Source organism: Propithecus coquereli, unplaced genomic scaffold (genome assembly GCF_000956105.1).
Source record: "Propithecus coquereli isolate 6110/MARCELLA unplaced genomic scaffold, Pcoq_1.0 Scaffold58, whole genome shotgun sequence".
Lineage (NCBI taxonomy): Eukaryota > Metazoa > Chordata > Mammalia > Primates > Indriidae > Propithecus > Propithecus coquereli.
In genome coordinates, this window is record NW_012151729.1 from 2,944,039 (window position 1) to 2,962,136 (window position 18,098).

Here is an 18,098-nt window from a genome sequence, read left to right on the forward strand (position 1 = left end):
TTTTTTAATGAACAAAGAAAGATAGAAAAAACTATTACCACAGGGAAATGTGCTATCCTCATGATATAGATGAGAAAACAGAGGTTTTGACACTTAGGACTCCCAAGATCCATAAGTAAGTAGTGAGAGAATCCAATTCGGACCCTGTCAAATGTTCTCAGTACCCTATTAATCTGCCTTAACCAGGCAAGTGGCATGCTTCATTCATTATTGCAAACAGCACTGAGGCAACAATAATAAAAAGGATTTAGGCCTGAGACAGATTCCTTTGCAGGGATACCTTCTCTCTTCTGCCCAGGCCATAGCATGCTGGTTCTTTTAACCTGACCAGAAAAACTTACATCTCTCTGATGATGCTACTCTATGCAGAGTACAGAAGGGAGGCTATACACTAGGGCATGGTGGCAGTTTCCCCACTTCCAGGGGACCAGTTGTAGGATCACTGAAACTGCTGCTTTCCCCTCAACTAAGCATGATACTTAGATCACTGGAAAGAGACGTGCTCCTTCTTAGATGTAAGTCCCACCAACCTGGCCTTGAAGAGAACGTCTTTCTTTCTACCCCGTCTGTGCTCAGAAAGATCTTTTGAAAATTCTCCTAACACAGTTCAAGGTACCACTGTTTGCTAAAAAAGTCTTCAGGAAAGATAAAATCCTAACCAATACTACTAGCTTGACTCAGAGATGACACAAATACCATTTTCAGCTCTCCTGCTAATGTAGCTTAAGTACCATATCATTTCATGTGAAGAAAATTCTGGCTAAGCTAGGCAAAGAGGAGTTGGTAAGAGTGCCTGAGAGATTGCAGTGAACTCTGGAGTAAGCCCAAGGGCAAGAAACACTCAAGAGAACTGCAATCCCACTAGAAGTGTCACACTAGCACTCTGAATTACCACTGCTCCAGAACCATACTGCATGGTACTGCCTTTTTGTATCTTCAGGTAAACAATCAGTACCAAAGCTACTTACCCTCATGACTGTTACCACTGACACACTCTCCCCAAGCTGGGGGTGAGGCAGAGCCAGGCTTCCAGTGGGGAGGTCTGGTGAGCTGTTCATTAAGGTCTCTTCAATCACCAGGCTTGTCTGGTAAGGTTGGTGGCTCTCCCCTACCTCCAGGGAAGTCTCCTCTAGGAGCACATCCTGGCTGAGGATCTCTGAGGTGGCAATCTCCTGTACAGCACCTGGCTGGGTAAGGGCTCCCACCTCCTCAGCTAAGGCCTCCACAGCCAGGCACTGCTCTGCCATGCCTGCATGGCTGGGCACTGTCTCCGGGGCAGCGCTGGACACAAGAGGAGGTCCTTTGGGGGACATCTGGTTCTGAGCCACACACAGCTCTAGCTGAGGGCAGCTCCGGTCCTCCTGCAGGCTGCTCTTAGGGATGATGATGTAATCTGAGCGGGGTAGGATCTTGCGGAAACCTGGGATGTCCGGAACCACAGCGGTCAGTGCAGACAGCTTAGAGTTCTGCGGATGAGGAAACCAGGAAGGGAGAGACAAGCAGAGATAAATGGACTAAGACTACATGGATATATAGTTATTAGCTCATTTTTTTCTGTAAAAGGGACCTGAACAACTCTATTCTCTGGACCTAACGCAGATAGGGTCAGCCTCTGTTAACGGCAATGTCATCTTCATTTGAATCACACTTTAGCCAATGTAGCTTTTACTTGTTCAATCAGAAAGGAAACTGAGAACATGGATTGAACTCTGGAAAGGGCACTGACCTTGGCATGTGAAATGGTGAGCTGGAACCCAAGGTCTGGCATAGTCCTGAGCAAATCCTTTCCCTTCTTTAGGCCTCAGCTGCCCCATCCATAAAACAAGGGAGCTGAATCTGGCAATTTATGAGTTCCTTTTGAGCTCTGACACTTTAGGATTTCAAAGAAGCATGAGATTCAAACACCAGAATGTATTTTAAACCGCCCCCCCAAAAACCAGAAAACAATACAAGTCAACAGGCTAAGTTGGAACTCAAGGCAGCAAGTAAGGATTCTGACCTCACTGCTTTCTCCAAGACTTATAAACAAGAGGATGAACAGATCACAGAACCATGAAGGCTTCATGAGAAGGCTTTGTGAAAGAAGAAATATATACAAAAGAGGATACCTGATAAGGTCCTGAATATATTAAAGGGAAAAAAAAAAGAAAAATAAAAAGGATCTAGTATCTTCAGGTTGAGAAAATGTTTTTGAACCCTTTATACAATTTTACTTTAAAAATGACAATACTAAATTACATACTACTATTATTCCCATTTAACAAATGAGGAAATTGAGAATAAAGCTCAGGTAGATAAACTTTCCCAAAACACAAAATTAGTAAGTAGTAAAGCTGGGACTGGACTCCAGGCCAGGTCTTCTAAGGATGAAGGATGAAACACAACCCTGCATGGTTAACGGGCATCAAGAAAAAGTCATTTCGGTTTTTTCAATTTAAACTGAAAGTCAATTTAAACTGAAAGAAAATGAAAAAGTTCAAAGTGAATCGTTAAGTAAAAACTGAAATTAAATGGAAAAAAAAATTTCAGAAGCATCTTTTAAAGGAACACTAAAGTCAGTTACAAAAGGATCCTTAAATAAATCAAAAGCAAGAAGTCGATGAGACTACTTAAGGCACAAAGGAGGCACTCAGAAATGAAAAGTTAAAAGCAGCACTCAGATGAAACACTAAAGCATCTCCCTGAAGACGGGGATGGGGGGGTGGGGAAGAAACACTAAAGCAGACAGACCAAATCCTTTGTGGAGCCTTTATTGGAGAGGTAATGGGGAAACGACATTCTCAAGTGACCCTCTGAAGCAGACAGGTTAGGAGAACAAGACTAAATGGTGGTAAATACACATAGGACGGTCTGGACTTAACAAATCCAAGCACAGAGAAACCAGGATGGCCTGGAAGGCGCAACACTGGAACCATGGTTCCTGCACTTGGCAGGAGACCTGCCACAAAGGCTTTGACAGGCTCCCAAGGTATGTAGGTAGGAGGGTCTCACCTTCACACCAAGCAATCTGGGAGAGGTCAAATAAAGCTTCGCCCAGACTTGGTATGTTCCCGATGCTCAACATATGCCATCTTTCCTTATATATGGTCACTGGATATTTAATCTACCAAAAGGTGATATCTATTGACCAAGTCAGTACGTGCCAAGCATCAGCGAGGTGGTTTACATTATCCGTTTTAGGTAGTATTAGTAGATACGATTTGTATTTTACAAATGAGGAAACCAAGACTCAAAAGTGAAATGATTCTTCCAAAGTCACTCAGCTAGTTATTATCAGAGTTAATCTATTCATGTTCTTGGTGGCAATGGTAGAGACAGTGGTAGATACAAATCAGGATATGGATAAGGAAGAATCACTGCAGATGATTTAAACTTTTTTAGTCTTCATAAGGATCTACATTAGCATCTAGTTTTAAAAACCAAATCACTCTAAGAGTAGGTAACATTTTCTTTATCCTGGCTAAAAAGCTTGCTGATTTTATAATGGGGAAACCAAAGAGAATAGGTATTCTTTTCTTAGACTCCACTTCCCCTCCCCCACAGGGATTATTTCCCAGATTTGCTATTTATGAACAAGTCATCTAGCAAAGAGAGTAGAGTGGCATCTCCAAGACTGTAGGTAACACAAAGCTCTTCTAGGAAGAGGAATGCCAAGCCAGTAAATACAAAATAGTCTAAATGGCAGTGGCAGACAAGCTCCAGTAAGGGAAAATACAGCCTGTTGTGCTACAACATAGTTGTGTTCCTGAGGAATCTTTGCTCTACTTTATCAAAAAAGAAGTTAGAGACAATTGTTTCAATTGAAAAAGGCAGTTAAGGTTAAACTGCCTTTTGATTATTTTTCCTGCAGGAATTTCAGTTAAATAATTATCAGTATATTTTGTTATTCTGAACTAAAATGACAAAATGGCTGACAAACATAAATCTAAATGCTTCCTTGCTAGTTCTTTAATCCAAGCACTCCAAAGCCTCAGTCTCCTCCATCTCTTTGGCTTTAATCTTGCATTTCTGCTTCTACCATAGTTCACGACTGCCAGCAGTAAAAGAATGTGGTACTGTATTACACAAGCAGCTGCATCCACCTCTAAACATGCAAACATAATTCCTGATTATGACTGACAGTACAACACCAATTAATCACATTACATTTGTAACATGAAAACTCATGATGTAGGAGAAATACCTATATAAGCTACTGTATTAAAATTACTCTATTAAAGATACTGTATTAAAGGTACTACTAACTACCCACAAGAATAAGCTCCATATACCCACAAGAATAAGCTCCTAGTTATGTTGGTAAAATTCAGAAAAGGAATCCAAGGCTTACTGCAGAGAACTCAGAAAATGTCAGCTTAATGTATTGCTACAACCAAAGAGGACAAGAGAGTACAAGGGGATCATCAAGAAGGAAACAGGCAATACCAGACTCAAGAAACACAAAATGACAAAAGTTTTCCCAAGAAAACAAAAAGCAATAGGAGAACAGGGGGGTTGGTCTCCCCAACGCCTTCACCATTGAACCAATGGGAAAAGCAGCTGGAAAAAAAATTACTTACAGGATCCAAACCTTCTTTCTCTAGTTTGGCTTTCTCCAAGTAGTAACTTCTCTCGGCCACGCTGAGAAGCCTCCAGCTCTCACTTATCTTCTTATTGATCTCAGACTGAGGAAGGTGGGGGAGCTCCTGCTGCACTTTCAGGTAGATGTCGTAATAGTACAGAAGATAAGCAGACCTGAGGAAGCAAGGACTTCTTCAGGCTTTCCCTTATACAACCAGTTAAGTACTACAATGTTAGGGTTTGGATAGTCAAGAGGCTGATACAAAACCAAGCTTCTCATTTCAAAGCATTTATCTAAATAGGGACTGAAATTCAAGCAAAGAAATTAAAATAATATCCCCAGATGGTATTTGGGAGGGCAAAATGGATGGTAAAGACAGCAAGTGGTTTGCTGTTTTCCCTTCAGAAACCTGGAAGCAAAGGCTCATCTGGTTTACTTTCCCACAGATCCTTTTTCTGCAGGAATAATTGGCTTTTAAACCCAACATATGTAAAGAAAGATACAAATGTCCTCTCACTCCACTTTCAGGGAAAGCTTAATACTCAGGGGGCTGATTACTCAAAATGGTTATCATTCACACTCTTTATTCATCTACCCGGCCTTTGGTCATCGAACTGGTCAACAGCAACTCCCCAAGGCTGAGAGAGGAAAGCAAGCAGAATTATCAAAATGACCCAACGCTGCTGGCTTCAGCAAGAAGTTTGGAGTGATCACAGTCAAGAGGGAGATTAGAGCTACAATGTGGACATTCTGTATAGGTATCATTGGTGCTATTTTCTAATTCTGTAATTAATGCCTTGTTTTAAATATTTAAATAACAATGGCATAATAAAAAATAATGTAGCTTTTTTGTACATAGCTTCTACCATCTCTGTATGGTGTGATTTCCTGTGACACCCTGGCAACAAAGTCTGGTCAGGAATGGCAAATGCTGGCATAAATCTGGCCGCTTCCCGCTCCCCATTTCTCTCTTCCCCCACCTCACTCTGAGACTTCAACTATTATACTCTTTCCCCAAGAATCTTAGAGTCCTGTGTGAAGACTCTTCACACAGTTTTCTAAGCAGCTTCTGTTTATAAATGCCAGCAGCAACCAAAACGTGTTGTCTAACCTGGGTTTCTTGGCCTTTTCTCCATGTATTTTATACTTTTTCTTCTTCTTGGGTGGCCCAGGGGAAGTATAACAGTAGGCTTCCTCAATTTCCTCCATCACGACAGTTACCTCAGTACCATCATATGATGCATCCATGGCTAGAGGAAAGGAAAGTCAAACACAAAGTTTCAAGAATCTACCCTAAAAGGGGCAGCAGCCTCCTGGATCCCTTACCTCTGCCAGGGCCTTAAAGCTTAGCCATTTCCCAAACCCAGCAGATCCTAAGAAGCACCTGGGGTACTAGTCAAAAGTTCTGACCCCTCCCTCATATATTTCATCACCTTAAGCAAATAGCTTCACCAATTCATTCAAACATGTAATAAGTGCCTATATGTTAGAGATTTCTTTATACACTGCTGGCCTGTGCAATTTTGGGAAGGTCCTTTAGCTGCTTTAGGTTCAGTTCTCTCTCTTATATATTAAAAAAGAGACATCTCACCCACCTTCCCATAGATTTATAATGGTAAGACTCAAAGGATATAACACACACACAGAGCTCTATTTAAGAACAGTCAAGCGCTATATAAATAAAAGGGTTCATTTTATATTAAAGATGATTATCTGTGGCTGAGATGCTTAACAACCTGCCCAAGACCAGCAGGCCCAAATAGGGACTTGGGAGATAGGTTTTTAATTCAAAAATTGAACTCTGGGCAGAGCGAGGTGGCTTCATGCCTATAATCCTAGCACTTTAAGGTGGGAGGATCGCTTGAGGTCAGGAGTTCAAGACCAGCCTGAGCAAGAGCAAGACCCCATCTCTACAAAAAATAGAAAAATTAACCCGGCATGGTGGTATTCACCTATAGTCCCAGCTACTCAGGCGGCTGAGGCCGGAGAACTGCTTGAGCCCAGGAGTTTGAGGTTGCAGTGAGCCATGATAACACCACTGTACTCTAGCCCAGGAAAAAGAGCAAGACCCCGTCTCAAAAAAAAAACAAACAAATTAAAAAAACAACTCTGGGTCTTCTTTCATTATGCCATACTGTTACCCATCTCTACTGGCAATGCTCTGAACCAGCACTATTAGTAAACTCTGTGATGACAGAAATGTTCTACATCTGTGCTGACCAATATAGTAGCCACCAGCCACATATGGCTTGAAATACGGCTAGTGTGACTGAAGAACTGAGTTAGTTTTAATTGCAATCAACTTAAATAGTCACATATGGCTAATGGCTATGGACAGAACAGGTGTAAACAGTAACCAGACAGACTGATATTAGCTCTCATGTGCTGGCCTATAAAAGAAAGAGTCTACTAACAGCTTTTATGTCTATAAAAAAAAAAGGCATTAAAAAACTTAATGACATACAATGGAACGGACTCTGAAAAATATGACCAAAAAAAAAAAAAAAAAAAACTTAATGACTAATTCAAGAAGGGCTAGTTTATTTGTGGCCAAGTTCTAAGTTGGAGTTCTACCACAAGACTCAATCCTTGGCCAGGTGTGGTGTCTCACGCCTGTAATCCTGGCACTCTGGGAAGCTGTGCTGGGAGGATTGCTTGAGGTCAAGAGTTCGAGACCAGCCTGAGCAATAGCAAGACCCCCATCTCTACTAAAAAATAGAAAAATTAGCTGGTCATGGTGGCATATGCCTGTAGTCCCAGCTACTGAGGGAGGCTGAGGGAGGAGGATTACTTGAGCCCAGGAGTTTGACATGGCAGTGAGCTATGATAACGCCCCTGCACTCTACCTGGGACAACAGAGTGAGACAGTCTCAAAAAAAAAAAAAAAAGATTCAATCCTTGGAGAGAGAAAGGTTCCCAGAAACCATCTGAATTTTATCAGAAGGAAATAACATAGTTGCTCCTAAAATCTGTCAGAAATGAATTTAGGATTCTGGGAAGACAGAGTTGTGGTAGTTAAACACAGGAATATGTGTAGTACAAAGCCCACTCACGTCTCATTTAGACCCTACTCCACAAGTGATAAGACGTGGATCCATGTCTAAACTCTAAACATGATCTCAGACAAGTCTATTTCACACCCCAAATTTCAGTTGTTTCTACTGTGAGATGAAGAGGGTAAATTTAGTGGCTCCTAACCTTTTGGAAGGCAAGAATTCTTTTGATGATATTGTGAAAGCTTAGAACTTTCCCCTAGAAAATGCAAACACACAGTATTTCACCTATAATTTTAAAGATATACTCCAGGTTAAGCACACAGTAGTCCTAAGGTTCTTTCTCATTCTGTGTCATCTCCAAATGATTCCTCTTTCCATTAAAAAAGAAAAGAAAAAACACCTACATTCTAACTGTCATAGCACAACCCAGGAAGAGAACAGTCTGCAACTTGGCTGGGGGTAAGCAATAGGCTGGTAAAGGATAAGGGAAGCTGGAGTCCAAATTAAGGCTACGTGGGGACTGTGCTCTTTTGCCCTTAATTGACTTCTCAGCCCTTGAAAGCCTTGTGGAGAAAAACAGTAACTGCAGAAGAGCATCTATAAAGAATGGCAGACAGGGTTTTAGCACTCGGAGCAAAACAAGTTAGGAAGCAAAGTCATTAGAACTACTTTGGGTTGGGGGCAGGAAAGACCACCCTGGGGCTTTTTTTTGTTTTAGTGCCCTATCCTAAGCCTGGGTCCAAGTTTGTTTTCAGATCCTAGACCTCACCACAGCAATGCAAAGAAAGGACAACATAAAGGTTAAAACCAAGGGCTCTTTCAAGCCAGCTATGGCTTGTTAAAAAGAAAGAAAGAAAACAAAAAAACCAAGGGCTCTGGAAGGCAGAAGATCTGGGTTCTAGTTTAGGCTACATTGCTTAACAGCACCAGCACGAAGCTCTATGACCTTAAGCAATCTACCTACCCTCTCTACGTTTCAGTTTTCTTATCTGTAAAACGGAGTTAAGGGTAGTATTTGAAATATGCGAGACACTTTGTACAATCAGGTCCTTCTCGGAACCTCATGAGATGGCCTTTGACGGCTCAGCCATGGACTACGGTTTGACTCTGGCTAGTTCCTCTCCCTCTCTGGGTCTCGAATGTCCTATAGTGAGAGAAGGAGGAGGACACTAAGGCTCACTGGTCCTACTTCGTGGAAGAGGCAACAGAGGCTCAGAGAGCCGCAGCACCCAGCTTGAGGTCGCCCAGCGGGTCGGCGGTGCGGCGTGGCCCTCGAGGGCGGGACTTACCCAGAGGAGCGTACAAGCCTCGCGGCTCACATTCCCGGAGGCGCCCGGCCCTGGGGCTCGACGAGGGAGCTGGCGGGCGCACTTGCGCTCCCCGCTGTCGTCGAGAAGCGGCTCCAGTCGTGACAGCGGCAACAAGGAAGTGGAGGCGAGGGCTCGCGCGCGCATCCCGGGGGCTGGAGGAGCCCCGGCCCCGCGGCCCCGCCCGGAGACACACGGCGCGGAGTCGCGACAGTCCCTCTCGCTCTCCCTCCTTGGAGTCGCGATATGGAGTCGTGAAGGGCAAGTGTAAGAGCACAGGTTCGTTCCGCAGGCTCCTCACAGACGCCTGCCGAGGGCCCCGGGGGTCAAGCCCCGGGGAGCTCGAGGAAGACAGCAAGAAGACGGGCGTCACCACAGCACCGGTTCGGAGGCGGCAGCAGCACACCACAGATCGCCAGGGAGACCCGTCCCAGCGGCCCTCGCGGCGCACCGGAAGCGGCCAGCGGCGCGTGACTGCGTGCGACCCCTCGCGCAAGCGCAAAGGCCCAGCCCCAGCTGGAGGGCGGCCCATAGGAACTGCATAAAGGCTTGGAGTGGGGCTGCTAAGGCGAACGGATTGCTTCCGGTGAGAGGTCCCGGGCGGAGGAGGAAGCTGTGGCTGCCGGCGGTGGGACGCCCCGGCCGCTCAGCCCCCCGGGCACTGCTGTGGGGCGTTCAGGTAACAGGGGCGGGGCTGTGCCGAGCGTGAGGGGTCAAGGCCCCGCCTCACCTCTCAGAGCCACGTCGGGCGCTGGGGAGCGTACAGCACCACCCTTTCCGCAGCTCGGCACTCAAGGCCTGACCCCGGTCGTCGGTTTGTCCCCGCTCATTCAGGATAGGGCTCATAGTGCTATTAATACATCAAGCCCCCCTCCTCACTCCAGTGATCTGCCCTCAATCCGTCTCTACCACTGTCCCACGGATAGTAATGGTAGTGAGTTCCTGGAATGACTCAAGCTGAGCTGAATGACTTTGGAGAAGCTCCAGAAATCAGAGATTGGATTGTCCTTCCCGTCGATGTCACAGATTGTCCACATTTGTACAAGTTCCTATACGACCTTTCACTATGTTGCAAATACATTTCTAATCTGCCTACATCTTTCCATCTATCGCTGTCACCATCCTCCGCCTAGCCACCATCATTTGTCTGGACTGATGCAGTTCTGCCCACTCTATTCTTGTCCTTCAACAGTCTATTCTCCACAAAGCAGCCAGATTGATCTGTTTGCACTGTAAGTCTGATAGGTCACTTCCTGCTTAAAACCCTCCAGTGTCTCATTCACTTAGAATAAAATTCAAACTTACTAGCTTGACTAAGACTTTGTCTGGTTTGGCTCTTGCTTCATTCTCTGTCCACGTGTTCTCTCAATATGGGTTCTCAGAACAAGCTATATAGCATTCCCTAATGTTTAGAGCACTGGCTTTGTTGTGTGCCTCCTTGGGTTTCAATCCCAACCCTGCCACAAATAAGTTATATTAAACATGTAAGGTGCTTAACAAATCATGGTTTTGCAGTAGATCCTTCCATCTCAGTAAATGTCACCACCATCCACTGGACTGCTCAGCGCTCAAACTAGAAATCTGGGTCTTAGCCTTGATTCTTCCTTCAGCTCACATCCCGTCCATCAGCAAGGCTCTCCAAAACATAGCCCCAAACTAACTACTTCTTGCCATCTCCTCTATTACTACTCAAATCCAAGCCACCATTATCTCTTGTCTGGACTCCCACTTTTTCTGTGATACTCTTCAGTTCTTTACACAGCAGTCATCTCTTTCTCTTTGCTTAAAATCCTTCATTAGCTTCCTGTTGCACCGAAATAACATCCAAACTATATATGGGCTACTATGCTAGCCTGCTTTTGTCTTCAGATACAGTGCTACCGCTTAGGAAAATGGACTTTTCCCATTAGGTTCTCCATCCTGCAACCAAAGGACTCTTTCTAAAGATCATGTCATTCCAAAAAAAACAAATAACCTCCAAAGGCTTCTTAATGCCCCAGGATCGAGCTAGAATCCTAATGAGGACTTTCTGTGATTTGGTCCCTGCTTTCTTCTCCAATGACTTAGTTTTTCCTGACTATGATATTTTGTTTTCTATAGTACTTCACTACCTTTGATAGTACATATTTCCTTACATCTCATTAATTCCTATTTGTTTATTCTTTGATAGGAATAACCCCATTTGATTAGCCACACTTCTGTGTCCCCATAGTACTCTGCAACCTCTGTTATAGTATTTCACACACCCTAGTGTTTGTCTTCCCTGCTTCCCTGGTAAGTTCCTCAGTGGTGGGCACTATGCTCCATTCATCTCTGTATGGCTGGCATCAAGCACAGTGCTTGAAACATAGAGGACACCATGAATGAATAGATAGATGTGTGGAGGTAGTGGTAAAAACTTGCCCTTGAAAATGGACAGCATAAGTTCACAGCAGCTTTCTTGTCCCTTGAGGACTCTCATGATAAAATGCCTAAGAAGGCAATTACCAAAACTGCTACTGCTGAATCGTGTTTTGTTTGACTAGCCTTGGGGGCAGGTGGGTTGTTTGTTTATTTGAAATTCTTAATACCTCTAGACAGGACAAACAGACCACAACACTCTTCACATACTTTATCCCTGTTTAACTCACTTGTGCTACCATCCTAGCACCTAAAACCATTTGACTTTGGAACACCTATCTAGGGCCCAGTATTTTCATCTGGAAGGGACCTTAGGGATCATGGTTTACAACCATGGACATACCAGAATCAGTCTGAGAGCTTTTCAAAAATATGTTTTCCTTACAGAGAGTCTCATTCATTCAGTCCTAAGTTGGGCCTGCATGTCAGATTCTGATATGCCTGCCCTGGTTGAGTCTAACCCCTTCATTTTAAAATGAGAAAACAGACCCAGAGAGGGACTATACCTTCCCATCACTCCTGCCATCATGTCTCACCCAAATTATCAGCAACGGCATCCTAATATTGGTCTCTTTGCCTCTTTGATGCATTCTCCACCAAACAGCTGTAGTGATCCTTTTAAAAATGCAAAACAGAGCATGACCCTCCCTTGCCCGAAAACATTCAGTGGATTTCTGTTGCGCTCAAAATAAAATACCAACTCTTTCTTGTAGCATCATTGGATGGTCTAGCTCTCCACCTTTGTCATTAACACTTGAAGTCATGCAAATATTTCAGTTCCCTAAATACCTCAAGCTCTTTTGCTGATACTATGTCCTTTGCTGGACTGCCCTTTCCCCCTATTCTTCATGGAATCTCAGCTTAAATGCTATCTTCTTAGGCCATTCCTGACTACTTTTTGTAAATAGATCTTCCCCTTTTATTGCCTATAATAGTCTGTTTTATTTCTTTTATAGCACATAGCATATTCCATAATTATCTATGTGTTTACTTACTATCTCCCGCACCACACTTTATATTTCATAAGAGTAGGGACCTGACTTTGTGGTCCATTACTGTATCCTTACCACTTGGCCACTGTAAATGAATGTATGGCTACCAGAAACATCTTCCCACAATGAAAATCTTTCCAAGCCAGATGGTGGTAGAGCTTTGAAGATCTCATTTTGGTGGAATTTCAAGCAGGACCATGGACTGGCAGAAAAAGCACTAATCTAAGTCAAGAAATCTAGGCTGTATGAACCTGGGTTGGCCCCTTGCCTGGGCCTCAGTTTCTGTATCCATAAAACAAGCTAGGTAATAACTCCTTGAATTTATATAGTGCATGGCTATTTGCAAAGCTCCGTTACCGCCTTTTATTTCAATCTATTCTCATAGTAGGGAGAGCAGACATTGTTATTCCCATTTTTAAGGAGGCTCAGAAAGTTTAAGTGAACTAGATTATCTATACAATCCCTTCTTATAGATAAGAAGTGCTTAAAATATTTGGAGTCTTCATAAGTAGTCTCTACAAAAAGTCAGTAGTGTGAATCCTGTCTTCTTTTGACTTTGACCTTATATTATCATTTCCTAATAGGATTTTTAAACATCTGAACCCATCTTTTAGGGGGAATCTATTATAATCTTTGGTTCCTGATAGGTATTCCATTTTGTCTTCTCAGTTTTCCACACTTGGGGCAAAACAAGCTGAGAGAAGGCACGGAGACAGACCTGTCAGTTGTGGCCCAGCCCTCATTCCCGGGAAATGGCAAACAAAGGCAACAAGAAACGTCGGCAGTTCTCCCTGGAGGAGAAAATGAAAGTTGTAGAAGCTGTAGACTCAGGCAAGAGGAAAGGTGACGTGGCAAAAGAGTTTGGTATCACTCCTTCCACTTTGTCTACATTCTTAAAGGATCGTGCCAAGTTTGAAGAAAAGGTTCGGGAGGCATCCGTGGGACCCCAGCGGAAAAGGATGAGGAATGCTCTCTATGATGACATTGATAAGGCTGTTTTTGCTTGGTTTCAAGAAATCCATGCCAAAAACATTCTTGTGACTGGTTCTATCATTCGGAAGAAAGCACTAAACTTGGCCAGTATGCTTGGCTATGACAATTTTCAAGCAAGTGTGGGCTGGTTGAACAGATTTAGAGATCGCCACGGAATTGCTTTGAAAGCAGTCTGTAGAGAGGATAGTGACAGGTTAATGAATGGTCTAGGAATAGATAAGGTTAATGAGTGGCATGCAGGGGAAATTATAAAACTGATTGCTGACTACAGCCCAGATGATATCTTTAATGCTGATGAGACAGGAGTGTTTTTCCAGTTGCTTCCCCAACACACACTTGCTGCTAAAGGGGACCATTGTAGAGGGGGCAAGAAAGCAAAGCAGCGGTTGACAGCACTCTTTTGTTGCAATGCTTCAGGGACTGAAAAAATGAGACCATTGATTGTTGGTAGGTCAGCCAGCCCACGCTGCCTCAAGAACGTCCGTTCCCTCCCTTGTGACTACCGAGCCAACCAGTGGGCATGGATGACGAGGGATCTGTTTAATGAGTGGCTGATGCAAGTGGATGCCAGGATGAAGCAGGCAGAACGCCGGATCCTCCTGCTCATCGACAACTGCTCTGCTCACAACATGCTTCCACGCTTGGAAAGGATTCAGGTAGGATATCTGCCCTCAAACTGTACTGCTGTCCTGCAGCCACTGAATCTTGGGATAATTCATACCATAAAAGTGCTATACAGGAGTCACCTTCTAAAACAAATCCTCCTCAAGATCAACAGTAGTGAGGATCAAGAAAAGGTAGACATCAAGCAGGCCATCGACATGATTGCTGCAGCTTGGTGGTCAGTCAAGCAGTCCACGGTGGTGAGATGTTGGCAGAAGGCAGGCATCATCCCTATGGAATTTACAGACTCTGATGAAGAAGTAGCAGCCAGTGAACCAGACATTGCCATCGAAAAGTTGTGGCACACAGTGGCTATTGCCACCTGTGTCCCAAATGAAGTAAATTTCCAGGACTTTGTCACTGCAGATGATGATCTCATCATCTCCCAGGAGCTGACAGAGACAGAGATCATCCAGGATATGGTGGCTGGTGAAAATACTGGTGAAGCTGGAAGTGAAGATGAAGGGGCGGTATCTTTACCAGAGCAGTCAAAAATCACCATCACAGAGGCCATCTCAAGTGTACAGAAACTTAGACAGTTCCTTTCCACTTGTGTAGGTGTTCCTGATGCCATTTTTGGACAGCTAAATGGCATAGATGAATATTTAATGAAAAGAGTCACACAAACTCTTGTTGATTCCAAAATTACAGATTTCCTACAAACAAAATAATGCAGGAATTAACTGCCAGTTTTACTTTAGAAAATATAGTTCATAAGAATAAAGATTACTTTAGATAGGATATTGAATTAATTTAAGTAAAGCAATATTATTATGACAACATTCCAGTACTCTGAAATAACTAGGAAATTTCCTTGAATGGAACTTGACTAATATCTATGTTCTCTCACTCTCTTTTTTAAGAGACGGGGGTCTCTTGCTATGTTGCCCAGGCCAGTCTCAAACTTTGCCTGAGGCAATCCTCCTGCCTCAGCTTCCAGAGTATCTGAGAGTATAGGCACACACCACTGCACCCAGCTACTATGGTCTCTTTTGATTAATCCAATGGTTTTCAAACCCATCTGTGCATTAGGATCACTTGTGAAAAATTCCAAAGCCCAGGCCATATCCCAGACCAATTAAATGACAATTTCTGGTGATGGGTCATAGTCATTAGTTTTGAAGTTCCCCAGGTGATTCCATGTGCAGACAAGCTTGGAAACTATTGTATCAACGACAGGAAAATCAAGTACACTATGGGCCTGGATCCGGCTTCTTCCCAATAAGTCTAGTTAAGTGGTTTCCAAACTTTAGCTCACATCAAAATCACTTGGAAGGCTTGTTAAAACCTGGGTCCCACCCCCTGAGTTTCCGATTCAGTAGGTCCCAGGTGGAATCCAAGAATTTGCATTTCTAACATGTTCCCAGCTGAGGCTAATACAGATGCAGTCCAGGATCCATACTTTGAAAACCACTGGTCTAGCTGAATTCTAGCACTTTTTTCTTCAACTAGCCATCCAAATACTCCTCATCACTAATTATTATTAAAAAAAGGGGGGGGGCAGTGAGGATCATCTCTTCTGTTGATTTGCCTGAAGCACAAGATTTTTATTTTTTTTTAGAGATAGAGTCTTGCTATGTCATCCAGGTTGGAGTACAGTGGCTGTTCACAGGCAGGATCAGAGCTCACAGCAGCCTCAAACTCCTGGCCTCAAAGGATCCTCTTGCCTCAGCTTGCCGAGTAGATGGGACTACAAGCACGCACCACTTTGCTCAGCCTTACAAGACGGCTTTTTGTTTTGTTTTGTTTTTTTGGAGATAGGGTCTTGCTCTGTCACCCAGGATGGAGTACAGTAATGTAATCATAGCTCACTGCAGGCTTGAACTCCTGGCCTCAAGTGATCCTCCCACCGTAGCCTCCCAAATAGCTGGGAGTACAAGCCTATGCCACCACACTTGGCTAATGTTTTTTCTTATTTTTTTAAGAGATGGAGTTTTCTGTGTTGCCCAGGCTGGTCTTGAACTCCTGGCCTCAAGTGATCCTCCCAGTTAGGTGGGATTACAGGCATGAGCTACCATGCTGGCTACAAGACGTTTTAATAGTCCTATCATTAATAGGAAGCTGGAGTACAGGGGAAAACAGTGCATTAAAGAGGAGACGTGGATACAGTCTGGGAGGGAGGATACAATAACAGGGAATGCTGTTAATCAGGATCATGGGGGAGAACACACAGCCCAGCAGGCCTCTCACTTTCTATACAGGGTGAGAGGAAAGTTCCCTACAGAGACCACATGCATGAGAGTGTTTGGATTATTCCCACTGCTCCTCTCAGCACCTGTGGATAATCCAGCCTGTACCATATAATATCAAGATGAGGGCACACTACATTTGCCCTACACTAAAATGACCTCTTCAGTCACCTTTTTTCCTTTGTGTTTGGTCTTCAGAGAAATCTGCTAGAGTTGATTTTAAGTTATTTTAAACTGTATACATTTGTCATCAGAATTACGTTAAATTTTTTCCCCTATAGATAAGGCATTCTTCATATCCTTTATAACCCTAGTATCTTTTCCTAATAAGTCGGATAAATGTCAGTTTCAATTCTAGAAAGTTCACACGATGGTGTAGTTTTTTCCCACTTCAGGTTAATTTTGTGGATATTTCAGAAACCCATAGCATTTCAGTTTTTTATTTCAGACACAGGGTCTCACTCTGTTGCCTGAGATAGGGTGCAGGGTGTGATTATAGCTCACTGCAGCCTCACGCTCCTGGCTCGAGTGATCCTCCTGAGTCAGCCTCCTAAGCCTCCCAAGTAGCTGGAATCACAGGCACACACCACCGTGCCTGGCTAATTTTTCTATTTTTAGTAGAGACGGGGTCTCACTCTTGCTCAGGCTGGTCTCGAACTCCTGAGCTCAAGAGATCCTCCTGCCTCAGCCTCCCAAAGAGCTAGGATTACAGGCGTGAGCCACTGGCCCAGCCCCATTTCAGTTATTTTTCTTTCTGTAGTTACTTAATTGAAACAGATACATAAAGCAGATTAATCATAGAAAGTATTGCTTTCACATTGAACAAAAAAACAACCACTAAAAACAGGTATTTAAATTAGATTTTTTAAAAGTCTATTTTGGATATTTTTCCTTTTAACAAATTAGTATAACTTGAATTAAAAGTACTGTACACATTTTAAATTCTTAACACATAGGGGAGGAAAACAGTGTCTTCTGGCTAAATCCTGTGGTTATATCTCATTGTCAGTTCCTTAATTGCTCTCTGGATTACTGACACAGTTTCTAATTCCTTCCCTCGCCTTTCTCCTGCAGTTCGTGCTGCACATGTTTTTGGATCTGTTGGCATCATGCCATTTTCCCTAACCCAAGTGTCTGTGGTGGCTCTCAAATGCCTACAAAAAAGACTAGATTATTCAGCTGAGTCTTGTATTCTCTATAGTTGACTATAACCTGCGTTTCCAATTCAGTTGTTCAGTACAACTCAGAATGCATAATGCTCCCTGAACAGGCCACTGTCTTCTTTCACTCCATACCAGTTTCTGCTTGTGGGCTTGCCCGAATGCCTCGCCCTGTGCCCTGCTCGCTACCAAGCAAGGCCCTACACATTCTTCAAGAACTAACTGGAGTCCTCTTTTTTTTTTTCCCCTTTGTTTTTTTAGAGACAGGATCTCACTCTGTCACCCAGGCTGGAGTGCAGTGACCTGATCATAGCTCACTGAAGCCTCGAACTCCTCGGCTCAAGCAATCCTCCTGCCTCAGCCTCCCAAGCAGGTGGGAGTACAGGTGTGCAGTGTGCCTGACTAATTTTTAAATTTTGTTTTTTGTAGAGATGGGTGACTTGCTATGTTGCTCAGCCTCATCTTGAATTCCTGGGCTCAAGCCATCCTCCTGCCTCTGCTTCCCAGACAGTGCTCAGATTACAGGCATGAGCCATCTCACCCAGCTGGAGTCCTCTTTCTTCCAGGCTTTGTTGAAAACTCCAGAAACCACTCCAAACTTTTCTCCCTCATCTTCCCAGATTTTCTTGTCTCTACCACTCAGTGAAGCACTTAACTGTTTTCTAGATGTTCTATGGCTCTTTTTTTGTTTTTTGAGACAGTCTCACTATGTTGCCCAGGCTGGAGTGAGTGCCGTGGCGTCAGCCTAGCTCACAGCAACCTCAAACTCCTGGGCTCAAGCAATCCTTCTGCCTCAGCCTCCTGAGTAACTGGGACTACAGGCATGCGCCACCATGC

General features: G+C 43.8%; 2 protein-coding genes across 3 annotated transcripts in view; one reads left to right on the forward strand and one right to left on the reverse strand.

Annotated features, from left to right (window-relative positions):
• Positions 1–9,279, reverse strand: part of HMGXB3 (HMG box domain containing 3) — a 69,131-nt gene extending 59,852 nt beyond the window's left edge. The window contains exons 1-4 of the mRNA XM_012658229.1: positions 8,847–9,279; positions 5,673–5,811; positions 4,560–4,734; positions 969–1,466 (exon numbers count right to left, since the gene is read on the reverse strand). Of these exons, the coding sequence (XP_012513683.1) occupies positions 969–1,466; positions 4,560–4,734; positions 5,673–5,809 (810 nt within the window). The 5' untranslated portion in view covers positions 5,810–5,811; positions 8,847–9,279. The remainder of the gene's footprint in view (positions 1–968; positions 1,467–4,559; positions 4,735–5,672; positions 5,812–8,846) is intronic.
• Positions 9,280–9,407: 128 nt separating this feature from the next.
• TIGD6 (tigger transposable element derived 6) lies at positions 9,408–14,764 on the forward strand. 2 transcript variants are annotated; one of them, XM_012658311.1, is made up of 2 exons: positions 9,408–10,096; positions 12,926–14,650. In XM_012658311.1, the coding sequence occupies exon 2, from the start codon at positions 13,009–13,011 to the stop codon at positions 14,581–14,583; it is 1,575 nt and encodes a 524-aa protein (XP_012513765.1). In that variant the 5' UTR covers positions 9,408–10,096; positions 12,926–13,008; the 3' UTR covers positions 14,584–14,650. The 2 variants fall into 2 exon arrangements, with proteins under 2 accessions (XP_012513765.1, XP_012513764.1); XM_012658310.1 differs by lacking the exon at positions 9,408–10,096 and having other exon boundaries at positions 12,937–14,764.
• Positions 14,765–18,098: the final 3,334 nt, after the last annotated feature.